This window comes from Eublepharis macularius, chromosome 8, assembly GCF_028583425.1.
Source record: "Eublepharis macularius isolate TG4126 chromosome 8, MPM_Emac_v1.0, whole genome shotgun sequence".
Lineage (NCBI taxonomy): Eukaryota > Metazoa > Chordata > Lepidosauria > Squamata > Eublepharidae > Eublepharis > Eublepharis macularius.
The window spans coordinates 40,711,533-40,735,411 of NC_072797.1; the positions used below are offsets into that span (position 1 = coordinate 40,711,533).

General features: G+C 42.4%; 1 protein-coding gene across 1 annotated transcript in view; it reads right to left on the bottom strand.

The window, feature by feature from the left end:
• IQGAP2 (IQ motif containing GTPase activating protein 2) overlaps nucleotides 1-22,241 on the bottom strand; it is a 197,749-nt gene extending 175,508 nt beyond the window's left edge. Inside the window, exon 1 of the mRNA XM_054986150.1 lies at nucleotides 21,688-22,241. Coding sequence (XP_054842125.1) covers nucleotides 21,688-21,739 — 52 coding nt within the window. The 5' untranslated portion in view covers nucleotides 21,740-22,241. The remainder of the gene's footprint in view (nucleotides 1-21,687) is intronic.
• Between the last annotated feature and the right edge of the window lie 1,638 nt (nucleotides 22,242-23,879).

Here is a 23,879-nt window from a genome sequence, read left to right on the forward strand (position 1 = left end):
TTGTATATGAAGCACTGAGAACAATTAGAGTTCTATATAAATACCAAGTATAATTATCAGATAAAACTGTTTCCTCTCAGCTACAGCTGCCCCCCCCCCAATGAAACATTTCATTTTGTTTCCACAGTGGCAGACGCATGTTTGCTGATACCATCTTACAGGACCATTTTTTAAAACTACTTTAAAATTTAGGAAAAGCTCTACCTTTTTAAAATCAGAAGATTACATGAACAACTAGAACACAGAAACACCAGCTTTTCAACATTGCTATGGCAACCAAGACATGGTAGGCATGTAGACCGAACATCAAATCAAGCACTGTGAACGACAAGGTTTTTTTTAAACCTGTGCCGCAGAGGATATTCAAATACCAATGTGGTGAATCTATAATTTAAGTTCTGCCTACCCCCACTACTCAAACACCATCTGTGGGTGGAAAGACTGGAACAGATATATTAAACTTGCTTCAATGTATTGGAAGGCAAGAGAACCAAGAATTTTATAAAATAGGCAGCTTCGAAAGAAGTTACTGATTAGAACATTTTAATCTAGCACACCCTGCAGATTGTCAGTGACTGCCAGGTCATCAGTAAATTGGCGACTGATCAATCTGCGTTTTCTCAGAGAACTTGAGCTTGTGACACTGTGTATGTATATATATATATATATATATATATATATATATATATATATATATATTGTTTAGAACAATGTGAATAAGGTAACAGGGGAAACAACTATTGTTGCTAATCTCCAGGTGTGGCCTGGAGATATCCTGGACTTACAACTGATCTCCAGTTTACAGAGATCAGTTCCCATGGAGAAAATGGCTGCTTTGGAGGGTGGGCTCCAGGGCATTATACCCTGCTGAAGTCCCTCTTCTCTACAAATCCTGCTCTCCCCAAGCCCTACCCCCAAATCTCCAAGAATTTCTTTGGAGTTAGCAACCCTGGAAACAACCCAGAGAAATTTATGCATTTATACATTTATATAACATTCAATCCATGTTTGCCTAGTCACTTCAGAGTAGGCCAGCTAATAAATGATATATAGAAAGCGGTATCAATCACCAGTGTGACCATGCACACACACCCCTCAGTTGCTCATTCATAGCCGTACCCTGCAGCCAGGCATACGGACAAACACAATCAAGATGCTGGCTGGCTCACACAAAGTCCTTCATGCCTTGGACCCTCATGTTTGCAGGGCTGCCCCTCCTCCGCTTATGCTCTGACACAACAGCTTCGATCATCTGAGCACTAAGCAGGGCCTTCTGTAGCTACTGTCCTGCAAATGGACAAGATCCACTATCCAAACATGTGCTGTGTCTGTTAAGCCTCCACCTTGTGGATTAGCTTGCCTGAGAAGGCCAAGGGGCCCTTCCACAACCTATGAAAACATAGAATTGTTTAGGAGGACATTTCTATAGAGGTAATACTGCTATATTATAATGGAATGGATCAGTAGAGTTCTTTAATAAAGGGAACAGGTCTGTACACTAATACTACTGCATACATGTATTATCTGTTTGCTCTTACAAATCCCTGCATTATCTTCTATTTAAGTAATACCATTTTAAACCATGTTAAATATATCTCAACTAATACTTTGTTTCATATTTCTGTTATCCTCAATGTAAAATTTCCAGGAGGAAAAAAAATAACTTTGGAAGAAATTTTGACATGTATGTAGTACTTGCTTTCATATCAACCTTAAGCTTCTTTTGCAGATTTACAACACAAGACACATTATTTATAACATAGTTAGCATATATGCAGAGGAGTTAGCCGTGTTAGTCTGTGGTAGCAAAATCAAAAAGAGTCCAGTAGCACCTTTAAGACTAACCAATTTTATTGTAGCATAAGCTTTCGAGAATCAAGTTCTCTTCGTCAGATGCATGGTACAGAAACTGTACAGACCAGTTTCTGTACCATGCATCTGACGAAGAGAACTTGATTCTCAAAAGCTTATGCTACAATAAAATTGGTTAGTCTTAAAGGTGCTACTGGACTCTTTTTGACAGTTAGCATATAAAATTGTACTATTTGGTATATTTGTGGAATTTAAAAGTATAAATGTCTGTTTTCTAAAAGAAAAACAGCAAGTATAACCAGTACTTGGCAGACAGTGGAATCCTGAGTGACTCTTCTTAGGACTGCACTGAAAAAGATGGAAACAGCTGCACCCTATGCTGCTACCATAGCACAGGTATCTTTAAGTTTTCCAGTCTGAGAGGTAGGGGAAAAATAGAAGCTAACAGAAAAAACTGAAAAGGACTCAGAAAACATTTTCTTCTTGAACGTTCCTGTTTTTTTCCAGGATTGTACATCTCTAATTGCATTGCTTAATAGATGTCACATCCTACTGATTGCACTGAATTATACTGTGATCCACCTTGAATTTCAGTGAGACAGGCAGGCTATAAATAAAGGATCCCTGACATTTACAGCAGTGCTGCCAATTTGATGTGATGCAGAAGCAGATCGGCCATTATAGGCATCAGGACATCTCATGGAGGCTGATGGCCTCCTCCCTTCCTGGCCCAGACCAGGCCAATGGCAGATGCATGCAAGATGAGGGAGATTGCCTGCTGGGCTCTGTGCAAAGCAAGGGAAGTGGCACTGACCTGCCCAAGCCCTATGTGGAGCCAGGGAGGAGGATCCCAGCCATGTGAGGCAAGAGAAGCAGCACCTGGAGAATCCCACACAAGGGAAGGTAGGTGGCACCTGGCCATTGGATATGCAGGATGCATCTCCTTCCCTCCCCACTTTGGATGGGTGGGACTAAGGCAGGCTGACTGCCTCTTCCTCTCTCCTTTTCTCTTTGGGTGGGGCTTTGCAGGGCTGCTTCCCCCCTCTCAGTCTGCCTTCATGTCCTATATCACACCTTGTGGTCTTCTAGCCTGCTCTCCACTTTTCAAGTTCACAACATCATGCAACCTTGCCTTCTGTTTCCCGATTCTACCTCCATACGGTATCATACATACAGTTTAGTGGATGGATAAAAAACAAAAGGAAAACACAAACCACTCAAAGGGACTTTTGAGAAGGCATTTTTCAAGCAGTAAACTGTTCTAAAGATATGGATTCTGAAATAAGTTGCTTTATCTCATTACTTCGGTTTCCTTCCCCTTTTCAAAGCACTTCAGAACACAAAACCCATACTAATACTTTTCTGGCAAAATAAGCCATTGAACTTCCACCTCTTGTCTTGAGCCAATTTGTACTTAGCACTTGATCACATGACTTAAGAGCCTATGTATTTTCAAGGCGATTTACTACTGGATGAAGGCCAGCCACCTATTAAAAACCAAACAGTAATTTTACCAAATAGCTGGCTTACATTTAAAAGTCCAGAAGCAAGATTAAATAGGTTAAATTGTATCTCAACTTTATAGTAGCACATTACAAGACTTTCCCAGTTAAAAAGATAACCGCTGGAAAAGAAGTAATGTGGGAAAAGCTATCCTAAGCTTAGTATATAGAACCAAATGAGAAATAGCACTAGCAACTGTTTATAAAAAGGCATTTACCTTCTTAAGATTAAAAATCCCTGTATTCATATAGAGGCAGAAGACAAATGCCGAGGAGCACACCATGTGCACAAAATTCAGTTAAATTTATCGACCCTTCTCAGATATTCACCATTTTATATCACATAGTGACCCAGATTAAATAGTTTAAATAGTTTAAATCAAGTACTCCAAAAATAATTATTTTCATATGTGTGTTTATCACAATGGCCACTTTTGAACAATATTCTGTTATTCAGAGTAGCCATAACAACCAGACATTCCAATAATGTTAAAAAGGAAAATGAATTTAATATGCATAGTTCCACACTGATCTATCCACAGAGACCAGAGCTGTACATGCACGCACTTAGGCCTTGTTTGCATGATGCAAACACAGGCACCAACAGCTTATGGAAGAAAAGAGAAGGCATTTGCACCACCAGAGTTTGGATAAGTGTTAGTATAGATAGAAAAGCCACAGAGCAGCCTCCGTTTACATGTTAAAAGAACCTTCTATTAACAGAACTACAATGAAAACAGTTTATTTTTACTAGCCCCACCATGTCCCCCACCTCCACACAAATGGAGAAAAGTCATTTTTCATTTGTTTATGATATGGAAGGGAAGCAGGAGACACGATAGGTTTCCCATACAAATCATCCCATTAGTAGCTGGGAAGAGAAAGCTCACTAGGAGTACAATAGTAAGAAGAAGAACAAGGTTAAAATCCAAAACTACAATGACCCAGTGAACTACAGGAAAAATTTAACTTATCTAGCAACCCTTGAGATATCACTCACTTGTGAAACATTCTGGAGTCTCAGAAATGATTCACAATGAAACTCAAGGAGCTGTATTAGGAAAAGAGTTTGACTCCTCTTTTCTTTACTATTTCCATTGTCAAGGTTTGTAACCAGAGTATTTATATTCTGTTTAACTCTTGTCATTGGCTGGACTATCCGCACAGGTTGGATAGTGCACTTTCAATGCACTTTATCAATCATTTGAGGTGGATTTTTTGTTCCGCAAACACAAAAATCCGTTCCAAATGATCTATAAAGATTGGAAGTGCATTATCCAACGTGTGCGGAATCACTCATTATCAATGTACAGTATGTCTATTTCCATTCTTTTCTTTCATCCCTAGGACTGTTATACTTTACCTTTTAGTTTTATTCCCATATACTCTTCATTTGTAGTTCCCATTGATTTCTGTAGTTCCTTGCTTTACTTCTCTCTTCTATACCATCCAATGGTTTCCTTTTCCATGCCTTCGGAATCCATTGTTTATGTCTTCAATCTCTGACTTAGTACATTTGAGATTACCCTTTTCTACCTGATTTGGGGAGGGGGTGTCAAAATGCTGTACCTCTGACAGGCAAACAATATCCTTCTTGCCATCTTTAAGCAATGTGGAATAATCACCGTTTCACTAAAGGATCTCCTTTTTGAACTAGTTCTGCTTCCATGTATTTTTCTGTGTTCTTACTATGGGGATTTCCATATGGGTTTTTCCTGTTGGTTCTGGCCTCATTCTGCTTTGGTTTCTGCATGCATTTTTTTATTTTAGTTTTCATTTAAGTTTTTCTTCTCCCCCCCCCCTTTTTTTTCTGGTTCTTTTCAGACCACTTTGGCCCCAATCTTTTTCTGGAAGCCAACTTTGAGTCAGTTTTTTCATCATGCATAACTACTGTTTCAGTGTTTTTTAAAATGAAAACTGGAAATGCAAAGACCCTACTGCACCTACTATTGATATATCAATCTACCTATTATTACAATGGTAGGTTGATATATCAATATAAAATTGATATTTTGGAAAACACTGCAGAAGTCCTGGTGGTCCAAGGTTGAGGGGGAACCACTCTGGTGGCAGAAAAAGCAGTTTTTTGGAGAAAACCATAGCTGCTGCTCTGGGCTCCATCCCAACAGAGGTCAGTTTGCCCTGCCAGTGCCAGCCTCAGTGTCCTTGCTCTGAATCACAATTCTCCATTTAGGACTGGGGGGGGGGTAGGTATGAGTGGTGGGGCTGCTCCCCTTTTAGGCTTTTCCATTGAAAGACTAGCAGAGTGTTCATTTTCTATCTTAAAAAAAATCCAGCCCTTATATAGCTATATCAATATAAGCCTGTGCAAAATATAAAGAGGGAGGTTGCTGTGACATCACAGATACCACTGATGATGACAGCCCCCTCACTTGAAAATCCTGATTATTTAAGGCTTGCGAGGAAGAAAATAACCTGTAAAAATGCAAAGGGAGAGCAGACATGCAGAAGAGCCACACTCAAAGAGATTTCAATGCTAATGGATTGACAACTAAGAAAATCAGCAATAAACTGAGCGTGCGGAAAAGCCCTATGTCACATCCTCATCCCCATTTTGGTTTTTAAAGAAATTTTAGGCACTAGCACTCAGATGTACACACCTCTGCATTCCAGTGACTCCCAAAATCATAACCAGAGAAAGCAACTTTTAACCAGTTCTTCATGCAAAGATACATCACTGACATCACAATAGCTTTAATTCACATCTGTACAACAAAAAGCATTTTTATGAGCCTTATGCTGATCTGGGAAATACTGGTCTCATTTTCACAATATTTGACAGTATTTCACTGCAAATATTAAAGATGAGCAACTTTGCTACAGCCCAGGACCATCCAATTTTACACCACATTCTGAAATATACACAGTGAGATTAGCTCCTAATAACCAGTATTCTGCAATGGAAGCTTCTACCTGGGTTATGACAGATACATGGCAACAACTGGTACAGAACTAGGCTTGGCAGTCCTTTCCTATGGTGGACTTATGTACTTCATTCACCTTTCTCCCCAGTGCAGCCTGCGATGTTCTCCTCTCCTCCATTTTAACCTCACAACAACCCTGTGAGGTAGGTTAGGCTGACAGTGTGTGACTGGCCCAAGGTCACTAAGCAAGCCTCCATGGCAAAGTGGGGATTCGAGCCAGGGTCTCCCAGATCCTAATCCAACACTGTAACCTCTATAGAATACTGGCTCTCATTTCACCCTCTAAGTAAATTTGTGCAGGGTCAGTTTCATCAAAGTCAAATTTCTTCAGCCACTTAAACTCAACTGCTGATTATTAAAGTCAGATTAATTGATTGGGAAAGCTTTAAATTTCCAGCTCATACAATTGAAATAAATCCTTTTAAAGCACAAAAGGTCACTCGCTGCTCCATTTATAATATTGCTTTTAGTCTTACCAATTGAATGAATAGAAATATTTAATTTTCCTTGGAAACCTATAAAAGCTTCTCTCTTAAATTACTTATATTAAAACTTCAACCAGTTTAAATTGCATTTCATTTTTTTTCACAGAAATATAAACTGTTACTGTGAAGTATAATGAAGTATCCATTGGGGCGGGGGACGGGCGGGAAGAGAATGTCAGAATGAAGATCATTAGATTAAGGTCCCATATGAATATATTCAATTTGTATCAAATGGGACAGAACCAAGCCTAGAGCCCAATTTATGTTCTGCTTGTGTGCGGCATTATTATCCCCACAACAAGACACCCTGTGAGGTGGGTGGGGCTGAGAGAGCTCCTAGAAGCTGTGACTGACCCAAGGTTACCCAGCTGGCTGCAAGTGGAGGAGTGGGGAATCAAAAACAGTTCTCCAGATTAGAGTTCCACACTCTTAACCGCTACACCTAACTGGCTCTCAAGTGTGTGTGGCCCTGATACTCCACAAAATGGGGGAGCCCACGTGGTACAATTCCACAGTACAGCAAAAGTTCCAAAATAATTCTGACCCTCCCTAGGTGAATAAATATTCTAAAACTAACTAGGCCTGGTGCAGAGGCAGAGGCAGGCAATGGCAAACCACCATTGTTAGTCTCTTGCCATGTAAACCCCACCAGGGGTCACCGTAAGTCAGCTTTAACTTGAGGGCATTCTCCACTACAAAACTAGGCCTGACAGGGCCTGTATGGGAACTCCTCAAGTGATCTACCTGCTATGTGTAGATCACTATTTAAAACTTAACGAGTTATGCCATAAGGTTAGACCTCTGCATGCTTTCCTAATCTCTCAAAATGCACTGCATATTGGATTTGCATGGGTAAAGCAGTACAGCACTTACCCCACCCCCCACCCCATAACTTTTAATCCTGTAACTCTAGCCAGATTCTAAAACAGGGTCCCCAATCTTTTTCAGCCTGTAGGTGCCTTTGGGATTCTGAAACAGGGTGGTGGGCACAACCACAAAATGGCCACCACAGGAGGCAGCGCCAATCACAAAATGTGAAGTTAACTTTAATAGTAACTTTTCAACATTTCATGCAGCTGTTTAAATATTTTCTTGCATATACACACAGCTTACCTGCAGTCACTCAGTGAAGATCCATGAGCTGTTGTGGCAGCGGCTCCCAAAACAACATTTTTAAAAAATCTGCTCGGCCCATCAGATCCCCAATGGCCAATCAGAAGCCCTCCTAAGCAAAAGCGCCATCTGACCTTGCCCATTTTCTGAAAACACTTGGAAGGTACCAGGAAAGATGTTAGCCCCTGGGCACCATGTTGGGGACCCCTGTTCTAATATTAGAAGTAGCTCAGCACAAGGCCTTTTGCAAGGGAGACTCAGCAGTTACAGGATTATGCAATCCTTCCCAATCTCTCCTGAAATTACTCCCTCCACCTCACCGAGCACAGCTTTTAGAATGTACATTTGCCAAGATAACATGCAGTTCTGCTGTGGTAAGCATCAATGATGGCTAAAAGAAAGGTTATACCAAGCTTCTTTTACAGGTTACAAAAAAACATGAAGAGAGTAAAGATGCTGGAGCCTTTCGCCAAAGGCAACAGTCCTAGCCTTTACAAAAATTGGTTACTGATTATGGGCTCTAACCCCATAGAAATAAAACTAGAAAACCGATTAGAGCTCAAGTACCACATTTATGCAAAAGTAAGATAAGCCAGAATATAAAACAATCCCCATTAAAAGGTTATACACAAAAGGTGTTTTATTACTGCACATAACTGTAATTTGTATACAAATCTGAAGACCACTTTTTCTTGACACATGTGGCAAATGTAGTCTTCCTTTCAAGGACATAGAGGAAAGTTACTGATCTACCCAAAGCAATAGGGTCAGAATTTTCCCCACTCTTCCTCAGCCACCCCCCACAAATGAAAGAGCCAAATGGAAATATAGGAATGTGCAATCGTCCTATCACACACAAAACACTTTTAAAGTACAAAAACCTTCCCTTTCTGAGCGTGCTGCTTGCTTCCCAAAAGCACAATATCTAAACTCACATTATAACAACACCATCTATTGTAGCAGCATGTGTGAAGGAGGGAAACTTGAAGTACTCAGACAGACAATGGCTGGATATACAGGTGAACAAGTCAAGCCTGAATACAAGACTATCCCCCCTAATACTGCAACACTGCCATCATGTCTCTGAAAACATTTGCCTTTCAAAGTCCAGCTTTTTTTAAAAAAAAAAAAAAGAGGTGTCAGATATCAAGTTCAAATTGATTTCTACCGTCAAAGCAATATCAAAAGCCTTGTTAGCCCCAGATAGTTTGAATGCTTTATTGGGAAGGCAGAAGTTTTTCCTTACATGAAATGCCATACTAGACAGCAATTCAGAAAGACATAGCTCATATGCGAACAGCTGTTATGAAGCAGACTGCCACTTTAAAGACAACAGACCAGACAATCTGTTACTTATTGATTCTGTGTTTGATTGGTATCTCAGGGTGTTTTGGGGGGAAAACAACAGCTAAGAACTGTCACTTTGAAAATGCAGGCAGCACAGCAGAGGCATAACCATTCCAACTGAGCTATAACAAGTATATACCACTACACTGGTTAGGACAAAGTATTCTCCTAATGCAGCCCTCTCCTTGCAAGTTCGTGTTCTCCCTCTCCTTCTCCTCCCCCCACCCCCACGCACACTTCAGGCCATAATGTGCTGCTACAGGCAGGAAGCAGGTGACTGCAAATGGTTTTCATACAGCTCAGCTGTATAGTGTTGGGAGAATAAAGTCTTCTCTCCAGCAAAATGTTTGCCCCATCCCAAAAATACAATGTGCAGTCATACTCCTCATAGCATTGTGTGTGTGTGTGTGTGTGTGTGTGTGTGTGTGTGTGTGTGTGTGTGAGAGAGAGAGAGAGAGAGAGAGAGAGAGAGAGAGAGAGAGAGAGAGAGAGAGAGAGAGAGAGAGAGAGAGATCTTCAATGAAGTGCAGGTGTAATTCCACTTGCTCACTTGAGTAAGGACCCACATGTACTTACATACACAACCACTAACTGCTGCGGTTCTCAACTATCTGCATTTTCCCTTCTCCTTTCACACTTTTCTGCCTGTGTCCCTGGACCACACTCTCTGGAGACCCAACTCTCAGTTCTTTTACCCAATTCTTCTATTTTTAGGCTTCTGCTTTACTGAGCTCATGTTTCTTCTTGGCTTTCCTCTCTTAAGGATCCAAAGACACCAAGCTAGAGCTATCCATGACATCTTGCTGATACATTTGCACAGTTCAGACAATAAGTGCCAACACTTTCACCGCCACAAAATATCTTACTGCTTAACAGATGGTTGTGATTTCCTAAGAGAAAGAGGAACCTTCCTTACACTGTATATTACTATGACAACAGCTGTATAAGTTAGGTTCACAATTCCAGCTTATATATATCTCTTTGGTTCCCAGAACAGCCATTATGGCCCGAGATTGAAGCATACAAAATGGACAGCAAAGGTGAGTTTAAATGAGAGCACTGAAACAAAAGTAAGAGTATCCCACAATTCATGAAACTAAAGACACTCCAGGACTGTATTTAGATGTCACAGCTATGGGCACAAAGCCTGGTTAACTGCTGTTCTAGCTTATACCTGCTATCATCTGCTCACACAGTGCAGAAGTATTCCAACCCTAACTTCAAGTTTTTGTGATACCTGAATGAGGACACCTTTAAAAGTGAGGTTCATTCACCCCTATTAATCAGGATTTATAACTGGGATTAAATTTAAGTTAAGAATTTCAGAATAGTAGGGAAAAAATAAACCAGAATTTGTTAACAGGCCCAAATTTAGACACCCAATAAGCAGGAGTTATTGAAGACTTCTATGCTTTGCAAGGTGAAAAAGGAGCAAGTGCATAAGCTCAACTACTAACCAGATTTATGCCAATCATAATTAATTCTGGTTTGTCCATGGCATATGAATTGATCCCAGATATTACATGGACTTCCAAACGACTTATCATTTTCTTTGATGGTCAGGGGCTTCATAAACCTTTCTTCCCTGTCTTTTACCTACGGGGATAAAAGCCATATGGCTTCCTGTAAATTAGGCAGTAAAAGAGGCTGGGTAGATTTTCTCCAAGGTAGGAAAGGAAGTGGTTAAAAAGTCATTCTTCCTCCACACTATCGCAGTTTTTTTAAAAAAAATGCCTGCTATACCTGTTTTTGGAAAAGAAAAAGCTATTTTGAAATGATCAGATTTCAAAATAGGAAGGTTTTTTTTGTAAAGTGTAACAGTACTTTGAGCCTTGATGTTCGCCAGCGTATGTCTCTCCTTCCTTACCACATGCATCAGAAACCACACCATGCTACTACTACTTACACATTTATGGGGCACACAGTTTCCACAGTCAGTCTCAGGACTGACCAACACAGGCATTCAAGATTAAAACCATGCAGGAGGAAGGCAATAATTCAAGGCCAGCTTGCAACATCAAGTTCTCGTACAGTAATGTTATCCAGTCATTTTCGTCTGAAGTGTTTTTATGAAGAAGTTTCTTGCATATGGAAAACTCAAAAAGTTTCCATAGAGAAGTTACGAGTTCAAATGTTCCCTTTGATCTCCTGACTTCGAACACAGGGACTTAAGAGCTGCAATCTGTCCATTTTTCTCCCTGACTGTAGAGGAACAGAAAAAATAAATCTGGCGCCAGGAGCAACTTTGGTTCCAGACACTTAAAATCCAGGAATGAGGGAAAGGAATGTGTTGGTTAGGGTAACATGCTCCTCTCTCAAACCAGCTCTTCTCTTTTGCCTCTTGGCTCACTGGGGTCAATGCTTGTATCACATATGGAGCTCAACATCATATACTAGTGTCAATTCTGTTCTGGTTCCCGTATGTGCCAATTCACCAGAAATAACCAAAGGTTACAGCAAATAACAGCAACAGTAATACCCCATCATGGCATGTTTGAATTCTCCTCCTGATGCTGCTTTTGATTTGAAGAGGTTGTAGGTGAATAAGTGAAGTCTCTGACCTTAAATTGGGGGGCGTTAATCATGGAAACAGCACTCCTTGTGTAGGATTGTGGTTACCTAAACATCAACAGATAGCCAATCGCATATTAGAATACAGCCAGAGTAGGTATAGATTTTTTGATAGTATACTGTCTTGTACAACTTGTAGTCCCAAAGACACTATTGGGTCAAAAAGGATGGAAAACCAGCCACAGGCTCCAGAGGTTATAGGAGCCTGTGGACAACCTCTCATTTCCTGACGGAAGACATACTGGGAGCAGAAACTGAGCATGCAGAACTTTTGCACCTGCAAACATCTGACACTAGATTGTCTACAGTTCTCTAACCAATGGAGGCCTGACCATACTAATCCCTGGTAACAGCTCGGGGGTGGGGGCGGTCTCAAAAGTGAAATCTGATTACTTCACAGATACTATCTGACCCTTCCAGTTTCCAACTTGAAGGAAAAGGGCATGTGGAGGAAAACTAGCTCTATGCGATTTGCCACAGATTATTCTGAGGGTGAAAGAGAAGAACATCCTCAGCTGACTCCTACAATTAGAAACTATTCACTGAACTGGCCCTTAAAGTAGAACTATGTTCCAGCTTTGAAAGTGGATAGATAAAGAACAAGACTTAAATGTAGGATTTTTAAAAGCATGAATAAGCTGGTCTTAAACAGAAACTACAATTACAAAAAAAATAGCATACCAAGCACAAAATATTCAGAAATCACATTCTTCACACATGCATATGTTCTATTTCACTGAATACTGAATATAAACTAAGGGTTGGTTTAAGCTTCCTAGAATCTTGCTATTTCAGGCTCTTGATCCCAGTATCTTGGACCTCTGAAATCATTGCTTAGTCTTTCTATATTTATTCTGTAACAAAAATGGGTCCACATTTGATACAAGAAGTAATATTCCGTCAGGATGCACTAATTTTTTTAAAATTGAGACTTAACATTCTACACTATTATCAGCAGCTGTACGCTATTATTTGCTGCCTATGGCCGAGTCAGGGGAGCCCCGTGAGCCCGCGAATAACTGACACCACACCAGAGGTTGGGATAAAACAGGCCACAACTTTATTAACAGCATTGAGGAGTATTGGCGCAGCATAAGGATCAGATCCCCCCAAAATAGCATCAGCTGACCCGCCTGTCAGCTGATGGACCCCAGCCCCCCCCCAGCTGCCAGCTGAGGGGGGGGGACCGAGGAGTGGCATTAAGGGGGAGACCACCCGGTGTACACCCTTTGGTGACTCCCCTGCCACCTGGAAGTGAGGCGCCTTGGCAGCCCCCGAGCTGGGCATGCCCCACCATGCCTCACCTCCAAGATTCCTTATGGGAATCCCCTCCATGGGGGGCCTGAGTCTTAGGCCCTGACCCCCCAAAAATGGGATCTGACCCCATGCCCACCGCCTACAAGTTGTGACAAAAGGAACAACAACAGCAAAAGGGGGACGGGTGGGTGGGTGTCCCGAAGCCGCGCCGAGCCGAAGTGGAGGGGGGCGGGACCGGCCGCGAGTTAAATACCCAACTGCCGGACCAGAGGGGAACCCGCGGCCAGTCAGGCCCCGCCCCCCCCCTCCACCACCCGGGCCGCTCCCGATTGGGCGGCCAGGGTTTGAACGGATTGGTCGAGGGCCCGCCCAAGGCATGCTGGGCGAGCCCTCGAACATGGCGGCCGGCCCGGGCCCCCGTGCTCCCCCCGGCTGCCGGCAGCAAACAGGACCCCAGGTGAGTCTGGGGTCTCCGCTTCTAGCCCAACAAAATTTAAGACTCACTAGTATAATTTGCATATAAAACAATTTGAACTGTAATACCCAAACAGAGGAAGGGAGAACAACATACACCAACATGCAATCCTGGGATTCCAGAGGGAAGGGGGCAGGGAAATAAAATAGGTAACAAAATTGTGTGTTATGTGGTAATATTAACGATAACAGTGAGTATGCTTGTTTCTAGCATATCGTAATACAAGGCAAAAAAAGGAAGTAAACACACAGTATATATATTTAAACTAAATTGCAACCTACTGTTAGCCTGCAAATTATTTTTTAAAAAACCTGAAATACTAGCATTTCCCGTTTTAATCAAGTTTCATAACATTTAAAAAGTTCTCTGCATATAAAAGAAGCAAAGGGGGAAAGGAATAAACTGCCTATGAACAAACAGGCAGTTATGGGTGCTTTAAGTGATTTCCCTGCAGCAGAGTTCACACAACTTTACACAGCCATCCTGGTTTAACTGTTACTAATTAACTAGGAATAAAAAGGGCTAGTGAAGATAAACATGATGGTCTGGCTGCCAAAATTACACCCATCAATGCCTATGCCTTACCGGGAATTATTTGCAGAAGCCACAGTAATCATAAGCACTAAGTGTACGCCTGAAAAGTACACACACACACTTAATTGGAACTTATTTTTTAAAAAGGTGTAAAAAGGCCAGGAAACCTATTGGAAATTCTACAAAATCAGTCCTATTAGCTACTCTTAGAATCAGGTACTTCCACATGCATTGGGGTTCATCCAGCCCAAGTTAGGTACTTGTTCCACCATACCGAAAGGCAAAGAAATTTCTCATTTTGTTATCTAGGAGAAGGTATATCCCACTTTTCACCTTCTCAAAACAGCTAGCAGAAGTAATGAAGAAATTACTAAGCTGCACATTAAACAGCTTGATAACACAAATAGGAGAGTGAAAGGCCAAAGAGTGCTTCACTTTGGCTAGATTGTGCTTATTGTTATGGGAAATTGCAAGAGAACTTGTATGAATGGCAAGGCTCTGCCCTCAGAGTTCTCAGATCTGCAGACGTGCAGCCCCTGATTTTTATAAATATTCTTTTAAGTTTTCAGCAGAAGTCCAGTAGCACCTTAAAGACTAACAACATTTATTTCACCATAAACTTTTATGAGCTGCAAAAGCTTATGCTGGACTTCTGTTTAATTTTGCTGCAACAGAATAAACATACTTCCTCTCTAGAATCCTTTAAATATTACAAAGATATTGTGAATACAAAATAGCAAAGAGTCCAGTAGCTCCTTTAAGACTAACCAACTTTATTGTAACATAAGCTTTCGAGAGCCACTATTCTCTTCGTCAGATGCATCGTCAGGTTTCGAGGGCCACAGCTCTCTTTGTCAGATGCATCATCAGCTCTCTTCATCAGATGAGCTCTCAAAAGCTTATGCTACAATAAAGTTGGATAGTCTTAAAGGGGCTACTGGACTCTTTGCTATTTTGATACTGCAGACTAGCACGGCTAACTCCTCTGGATCTGTGAATCCAGTTACAGATAGGAGGTCAAGAATCAGTATTTAAACTGAACAGTGATCACAGCTGACACAACTGTATTGCTTCTGAGCTGCAGTAATTATAAAATGTAGTGATTCTTAAATTTTGAAGATAGGTAATTTTATCTTATTATGTACAGAGCCAAATCATTTTATTCATACTCATATTATGAGGAAAATGTGCATCAGGATTTCATGCATCTTCTAGACTATGTTAGTAAAACAATTAAGTTGCTTGCAATAGTCATACAAAGGCATCTATTAACTCGCAATACCTTAACACTATGGAGGCGCACATATCTATTTGGAGGGTTAGGCTTCATGAAAGGGGGGAAAGTGGTGTTTGCCAGAAAGATTCAGTGCTGTAGAACATGTGAATGTACCCAGAGAATGCCTTTTTTCAGTTTATACATCTAGCACAGCAACCATGATTTCAAAGGACTCCAGACAGAATCAACAAACGAAATACTACTGCAATTATGATTAACACTGATACTTTAAAACGCAATACAAATTACCACTTAATATCAGTAAACTGTTCTTTGTAGTCTTTGTGCACGCACACACACACACGCACGCACACTGTTGAAAGAATGGCAAGTAATCCACTTGGATGTAGGATCTGCACCAGTCCAATACAAAGACTCCTCTGCCAAAAAGCAGAGCAAACAGAGTGGTTGCCGAAAGCAGAGAGCATTCCCATAACTGTAGACTGATTTGGAAAGAAAGTAGGCAAAAATCAGACCCTGGAAATCAGCAACCTAGAAAATTCTTTAGGCAGGTAGGTGTTATTGGGTTAAAGAATGGCCTTGTCCTTGTAAGGAGAAGGTTAAATCATATGAGCAAAACACAAATTCTGCTGGCCAAGTACAGACTCCAGGCTAGGAACAGAAGGTGAGATTTGGGGAAAGGTGGAGAAACCCTTAAAAGAACTGCATGATGAGAGGCTAAGAAAACAGAGTATATCCTTGCAGGGTAGGGAAGACTGGTGAGCTAGCTGCCAGATGGACCTGGGAAAAGAAAGGCTGAAGCCTTGGGAATGCAGGTAGAGAGCTACAAAACCAAGAAACAGGTTAAGAGGTCTCTGGCAAAGACACAAAAACATTTATTTTGAGAAGCGCAGTGGAAGATTTACTGGTGTTCAGAAGGACATCTTGGAATCTTTATGAGAGATCTTGGGGCAAAGGATCCATCAAGTCTTCAGTTTCAAAGAGGAAACATCTGGGCATAGCATGTTGCCCCATGTCCTATAATAGAAGGTCCCTGGACAGGGGGAGGCAGATAAAGGTTGCCTTGGTCAGGAGGCAGTAACTTTGAAGGATACCTTGTTGTGGCCAGGTGTCTACTCCCACAGGAAAAAGACCCAGCCAAAATTAGTGCCTAAGAATTTCTATGAACTATAAAGATCTAGAAGGGGGTGGGTAAGACTTGGCCACATTGACCTGAAGCCTTGTCTTCCTCTTTGGTTCCAGAGGTGAGTTCTACAGTGTACAGACATCACAGATCTGCACTCATGGCTCAGCAGCATAGACTTCTGATGCTGAAGCCACAGCATCAGAAGCTGAGAATAGTGATGTTATAGAGCAAAGTTCAAGTAAAGTGGTCCAGTCAGTACCAAGGTATTTGGTTCCTGAACCATTGGATCCAACACAGAAAGAGCTCTTTCTCACAATGTTTCTCTGCGATGGGTGGAACTCTGAAGTGGTCCAGTCCATTCTACCCCCTCAGGAGTCTACCTCCACATTGTAATGCAGTCCAAACCAACTATCTTCCCACTGGAGATGACAAAGACTGAATTTAGGATTTTCTGCACACAAAGTCTATGCTCTGCCATAGTCTAAGGCATGATGCTATCCATCTCTCTGCAATCTTTAAAAAGCACATAAAGGAGGCCCACCTCAGTCACTGCATTCCAAATTTAATGCTGTCCTCCTCCTAGACTAGCTCTATATCATTTTTTGTGCTCAGTTATATAAAGTTGGTACATCCCATACTACATGAGTAAGAAATAGGCCATAGCGTTATAACACCCACCTTCCACAATGATGAGACATTCCAGGTACAGCACTAAATAATGATTTGTACAAGATCACACATGCAGTTTAAGATTTTCAGATTCCTGTTCATTTACAGAATTCTCCAAATTTCAGCTTGCCTTGGTAGTCAGCCAAAATGGACCACCATCAGGGACCTTTTCTTCCCCTAAAGCAGGGGAGAGGGAAGGGAAAGAGGTTGTTTCGAAAGTGCTCCAATGGCCTCAGAAATACAAGATGAGGTCAGGGATAATCCCCTGCCCTGCTTCCAAGTACAAGGAGAGATTACGTAACCCTGTGTTTGAGGCACAGCCCCTCTTTGGTTCTGTATCTGTATTTAAGATTAAATGGTTTTTGCTGACTGTCTAAGAACTCCTCTGAGGTATCACAGTTTCAAAAGCAACTGAAATAAGAATGGGGGAAGATGTACATGCTTGGCTGTGCTGTATTTTAGGAGCTCTCTGAGTACCTCGTTAGCACAGAATGTCTCCAGGGACAACCCAGCCCCAACTCAGGAGGAGAACTGCGGTTCACCAGAGGGCCAAGGACAAGTGAATGTGAACCTCATTATGTTGTTGAGCGCACAGAAGCCAACAGAATCAAGATAGTTCTGGTCTATGGAGCAGTATCAGTTCCCTCTTCCCAAAGTTTCCTTTGCATCCCAAGATCCTCCCTAACCCTCCCCACTCCCCGCTAGCTGCAAAACCCAGACCTTTCCTCTACTGGCTACACCACCTCCCAAACTGTTTTCTCTTTGCCCCTAACTTGCAGTAACTGCTAACTTTGATGGGCCACTGCAGAAACATATTCCTGGCAATGGTCATCACTGCATGATTCTGCTACAATCACATACAGAAAAAGCTCACCTGACAACCATCACAATGCTGCAGTGACCCAGAGCTATGAGGTTCTCAAAAATAAAATTCATGTGACTCAGGCTCTTATGAAAAATCATACAATAAATCACTTAGGTGCTACAGGACTTTTTACAACCCTCAAGTATGTATTTTTACACTCAGAAGTGTTCGAAACATCATAAATTATAGAGCACACGTCCACAGGGCAACGACATTCCTATAGACAGTAGTGGTAGCAAACAATTTTTTAAATAAAATATAATTAATTTAAGCTAAAAATATAACCACTGGGAAAGAAATCAATGCACTTGTAGCTTTTCTTCATTTCCTCCAGAACACCACCAAACTTTTAAAATACAGAGCTGTATTTTCTGTCTCAAGCTTGACTGACATCTGACAGCAAAACCTTCTGTTTTGCAAATATAGTAAAGCTTTGTCAGAAATAGTTTTATTGGTGCTGCCTATAAATGGGTACAATCCAGTAACAGAGTGAAGGAGTTAAGAGACTTGGCTTAATCCTCAGATTATCTATTGTATAAAATTAAGAAGTGGCTTTGGCAAAGACACCATGAAGGCTGAATTATGCATTATGTTTGTAACACATACATACTAAAAACAGAACAGGTACGATATATAGAAACACTTGCCAAGAAGATACGGTTAGATACGGCTCTGCATTTTACTTGCTGCTGTATAATGCCTTTAGCGCTACTTACTCCCATATGAGGGAGGGAAGACGGCATGGTATGTCCACTCTTATCACATCTCAGAAGCTAAGCAAGGTCAGGACTTGGACAGAGGACCACCACCAAGGAAAATTCTGCAGAGGAAGGCAATAACAAGCCCCCTCTGCCTTTCACTTGCCTTGAAAGCCCCTTGCTGGGGATCACCATAGGTTAACTGCAATTTGATGGCATATAAATACATATACACTCCCATGTGAACCAACCTGAACATTAAAACCATTCTCACGAGTGCTGCTTCAGGTGCCCCTGCCATCTGAGGAAAGATGGGTCTTTCTGTCATGGCACCAAGATTATGGAATTCACTCCTCAGAGAGATTCAACTGTTCCTCTCTATCACTCTGTCTTCTGCTGACCCTCCTCATTTAATGTGTTCTATCTAATGGTTTTATTTTCAAAAGTTTTGCCTGTTCACCATCTGAGAGGCCCTAAGTTGAGTAGAGGACAACATTAAAATATTTTAAATAAATAATATAAAATAAAAATGCATAAGCTGATCCTCTGTGCTAATTCACTGTCCTGTAAGCACTACTTTCGTGAGAGGCAAAACTATTACTATAAAGGTACATTGGATACTTGAAGTAAAATTATTGGAATTCATAACTACATCAAAAAAAGTGCAATCCAGTTTCAGCAGTCCTGATGGCAAATGCAAAATCCATCCCTTTGTTAAATCAAGATAATTCTGGTGTTTTAGCATGTTGGGTGGAGGGGTAGGCTAACAGCCATACAATGGAACAATTCAGAAAGCATGAAGTAGGCAGCTATTTTTTTTTAAAGAAAAATTCCCATTACAGTAAACCAAGCTATCACACTGTCAGCGCCAGTATGCACGCCCTGTATCATTGTCAGCACATATTTCCCACAATAATCAAAGGGACGACAATAAATTTACATGAAAATGAAGTGCAAGTCCAGAAGAACTGGCAAGGCCTAGAGAGTACTTTGAGCTTCTTTTTTCAGCATCACACGTGACACTAAACAGAGTCCCTTTTTAAGCAGCTTACTGGTTACTCCATGAATTGTTATTCTATCTTTGTGTGCTACTTTGCTACCATTAGTAATACTGTGCACAGTATTCAGTGCACCTGAAACTGTGGCTTAGCTAGAATCTGCTCTTGAAACTGCTCCCAGCTGCCAAAGAAGAACAACTGTTTCCTCTGTTTTCAGCTTTATATTACTATTAATCTCAAAAAGGTACGTCTCCTTTCAAGCCACTTCCTGGCTCACTCTGAAGCAGGACTCTGAACTTCTGCACATGGTGTACTTTGTAGGCAATGATTGCCAGAGGAAACAAGAATGCCTCAACGAGAATATCCAGTTCCTTGGGGACATCAGCAGCACCAGGACAAGGTGGCATCATTCAGGTACCAATGAGGCAGAGGGTGTTAATTTAAAGTCACAGGTGGTCCAGTAGAATATTACTGAGCAAAAATACTCTGGAATAAGTCTTTATTATATTCAATTAAGGAATACAATCCTGAAAATGTTAGTCTCCTGCAAGCAAGACTATGAATATTGTACTTGTCTTGCATGCACCTAGAACCTGTGCAGAGCTCACAAAAAGTGCTACATTTAGTGCTGCATCCTTTGAATCTTAAAGGTGTTTGCAAGTTCTGCCAGTATGGAAAGTATGGAGCTGCACAAGGACTGGGAGTGGTCAGAGAAAAGTTTATTTGCCTGACTGTCACAGTATCACAAGGTTAAATATGGTGGGGCAAGCAATTACAACAATGGGTATGCCTACTTTACAAACTCATGGCGGTTAACTGTCATGACTCCTCCCTGCCCTGAAAATTATAGCTGTGAGGCAGTTTCAAGACACAGACACAGTTCTCAGCACACTCGCAATACTACAAGTTTGCAGAAATTTCTTGAAGGGGGGGTGACACAACAGAAGTTTAATTCTTAAGTTCAATTTTGCAATATTAACAGAAGGAATAGCAAAGACCTTCAGTATAGCGTAAGCATAAAACACAAGGGAATTACTTCACATGGGCCAGATTTTCTAAGGAAATGTGAGGAGTTCTAAGTACAGGAAACGGAGAACCATTTTATGTTAGGGCCACTTCAATGCATTACACTTGTCATAAATACCCATACTGTTCCCACTAAAAACACACACACAAAACCACTCACTGCATATGTTTCAGGTGGGCAGCTGCAGTCTTTAAGGTGTTACCAGATACAACCCTTGCTCTTACACTGTCTATGTGTAGGTTCCAAAATTCATGCGCAAAATGGGTGCACGCTACAGAGATTGGCCATTACTCCCTGTGTTGCATACCATTATGGGGAGGAAATGGGGGGTAGTGCTCTGCACATCTCTGAACAGGTCAATCCCGTGCTGGACAGGACTTAAAGGCAAACGTGCCTGGGACTCAACTGACAGAAGCAGTCCTTGCCGATCAGAAACATTTGAACTTTTAAAGCATGGCATACCCAGAAACTTCACAGAGCCAGCCATCTCTCGTGCTACACGTCAGCTTACGAGAGCTTTTCTTAGACGATTTACTTTTGCGTAGAAACTCCGCCAGCAGCGGGACTTCTCAACAAGGAATCAGCCTTGCCTTCTGCTTCCATGTTGAGATGAGAGAAGGCAGGAGCCAGAGAGGCACCTGGAGAATCCTCTTGAGAGTGACACCCTGACCTACGGAATCCTTCCTGCAGCAGCCATGGAGCAGTGGAGAGGGCGCAGGCCAAGCCACTCAGGTAACAAGCTGCCTTCCCCGGCGGCAGGTGTCTGCCTCGTCGCCACCTCTCGCAGCACCCCACGGGGGCCACTTTCCTCTCCCGCACCCGCGTCTCCCTCGGTGGGGCTGGGGCGCCTGGAGCTCCTGCAACTCCGGGAAACGGGGCTGGGGAGAGAGTGTGGCGGGCGGGTGAAGGAAGGAGAACGGAAGAGAGCAGGCAAGCGCCACCGTGCAGGTCAGGTGCCCCATGTTGGCGCAAAGCCGAGCCCTCGAATTGGCGGCAAGCGAGCGAAGGCAACGCCAGCGTACTTACAGCCATAGCGGGGTCTCTGTAGGGCCGGCGAGGAGGGCTCCTCATAATGCATTCTCTTGGTGGAGCCTGGGGCCGCCACTGCGCTGGCAAACTTCTCCGAGCCTGCAGCCAGTAATCCTCCAAAGCGTTCCGTCTCCTGCGGCCGCAGCTGCTCCAAACGCGCGCGGAACCCACAAGCACGGTCAGGGGGAGTTGCCTGTTCCTGCCGCCCGCTCGCCTTCCTTGCCTCTTCCGCAACGCAGCCCCCTCCCCGCGGCAGGCTCAGCGGTGTCTGTAGCCTCTGGCCGGGGCTCGAAGGGTCAGGCTACTGGCCGCTCACTTTGCAAACTGCTGCAGATCCAACTTGGAAGGCAAGAGAGGAGCCCTCCAGCCCGCGCCACCGTCTCCCGCTTGCTGGTAGGGTGCGAGCTCCGGAGGGCGGCTCTTGCCTTCTCCTTTCCCTGCCTGTCTCTGATTTGTTCCCAGGACTCGTTCCTTTTACCTGGCGGTGTTGCGCGCAGCGCCCTCCCAGGCCAGGCAGCAGCCTGTTGCTGTGCGCGCGCTTGGCTCAGCCGCCAAACTGTGAACTCTTTTCTCTTCACTGCCTTCCTCACGGTTTCCTCTTTCTCTCTGCCCCGTTATTCACCGGGGGAGGGAAGGGGGCAGTGTGCGCTCTGGAGCGACCCCTACAGTCTGCAGCGAGGGCCGAGGCCGCCGGGTGGGCCGTGCTTGCCCCCTCCCTCTCCTTTCTTCGGGTTGCAATCTGCATATATGAGTCCCGAGGGAAGCCGCCGAAAAAGCGCCCTATCTTTGGCCTCTCTGCTTTCTGCCAAGTGTCCTCTTTCGCGCGTGGCTCGTAGGTTTGCAGTGCAGAAGTAAAGTAATCACAGCTGGCGGACATGCAAGAAAACAAAAGACAAAGCCTGCTTCCTACTATTTCTGTCCCAGGCAGTTGCTCGGTTACAATGAGAAAGAGACTCCTTCCCTCCAAAGATATTTGACCAATGAGGAGCTACTTCCAGAAAAAGAAATTATTACCAGGCGCTGTGATGAGTGTCTTCTTCGTATGATATAGTGAGAGGACAGGTAAGTCAGGGTTTCATTTATGTCAGACCTGTTACTAATGCAGACTCAACCTGGAATATATTAGATAATAATATTGAAGTGCTTCTGAATGTATTCAGAGAGCTTTCTCCTCATTATTAAGAGCCCACAGCTAATCCCCACAATTCGCAAATCCAAAACCAAGACCACAATTCATCACAGTATCTTGAACTGCTAGATTGTGGCCAAAGGTAGAACTAGAAATTAGACACTATAGTTCCAGACCCTCTTGACCTCAGGTACCTTTTTTCCCCCTTTCAAAGGTATTGGTACAATACCTTTGAAGAAATGTGAATGCATACAACACATACCCATGTAGTTGAAATAATTTAGCTGCACATAGTATGTAGTAATAAAATATTCCACATTAGCAATACCTTATGGATCATTAATTACAAGACAGCTCATATCCTGGAAATCTAGTTGGTCTTTCAGGTGCTACTGGACCTGGATCTTGTTCTTCTACTACAGACCAACATGGCTAACCATCTGAAAATATACCTTTAACTATAACCTGTGTGTGTGTGTGTGTGTCTGTGTGTGTGAGAGAGAGAGCCTACAGCTATAAATAAGAAGAGGAAACAGTCCATATGATTTGTGTGTTCTTTGCAATTAGATTCTGACTCACTATGTTCCAGCAGAAAAATTAAAGTCTGAATTATTGATTGCTAAGCTGTAGTTATTTTACAGAAACAACAACAAAAATTCTCAGTGAATAAAACAACTAAAATGTGTTCTTTCTTTAAGTATTCTATAATTTAAATTACAAGGAAAGATTTAAGTCAGCCCCTCATACATGAACACACATGAAGTTGCCTTATAATGAATCAATCTTTTGGTTCATCAAGGTCAGTATTATCTTCTCCAATTGGCAGTAGTTTTCCAGGCTCTCTGGTGTTAGGTGATGTGAAAGGCCTCCTCCCGAGTGCCTAGAGATGCTGGGAATTGAACCTGGGACCTTCTCCATGCAAACCAGAGGCTCTTCCAGTGAGCTACAGCCTCTCCCCACTACAGAAGCATAAAGGTCAACTTTTGAATTCTTCTCATCCCAATACTTATTTCATTTATACTCTACTTTTCTCCCCAATGATGACCAAAAGTGGCTTTAT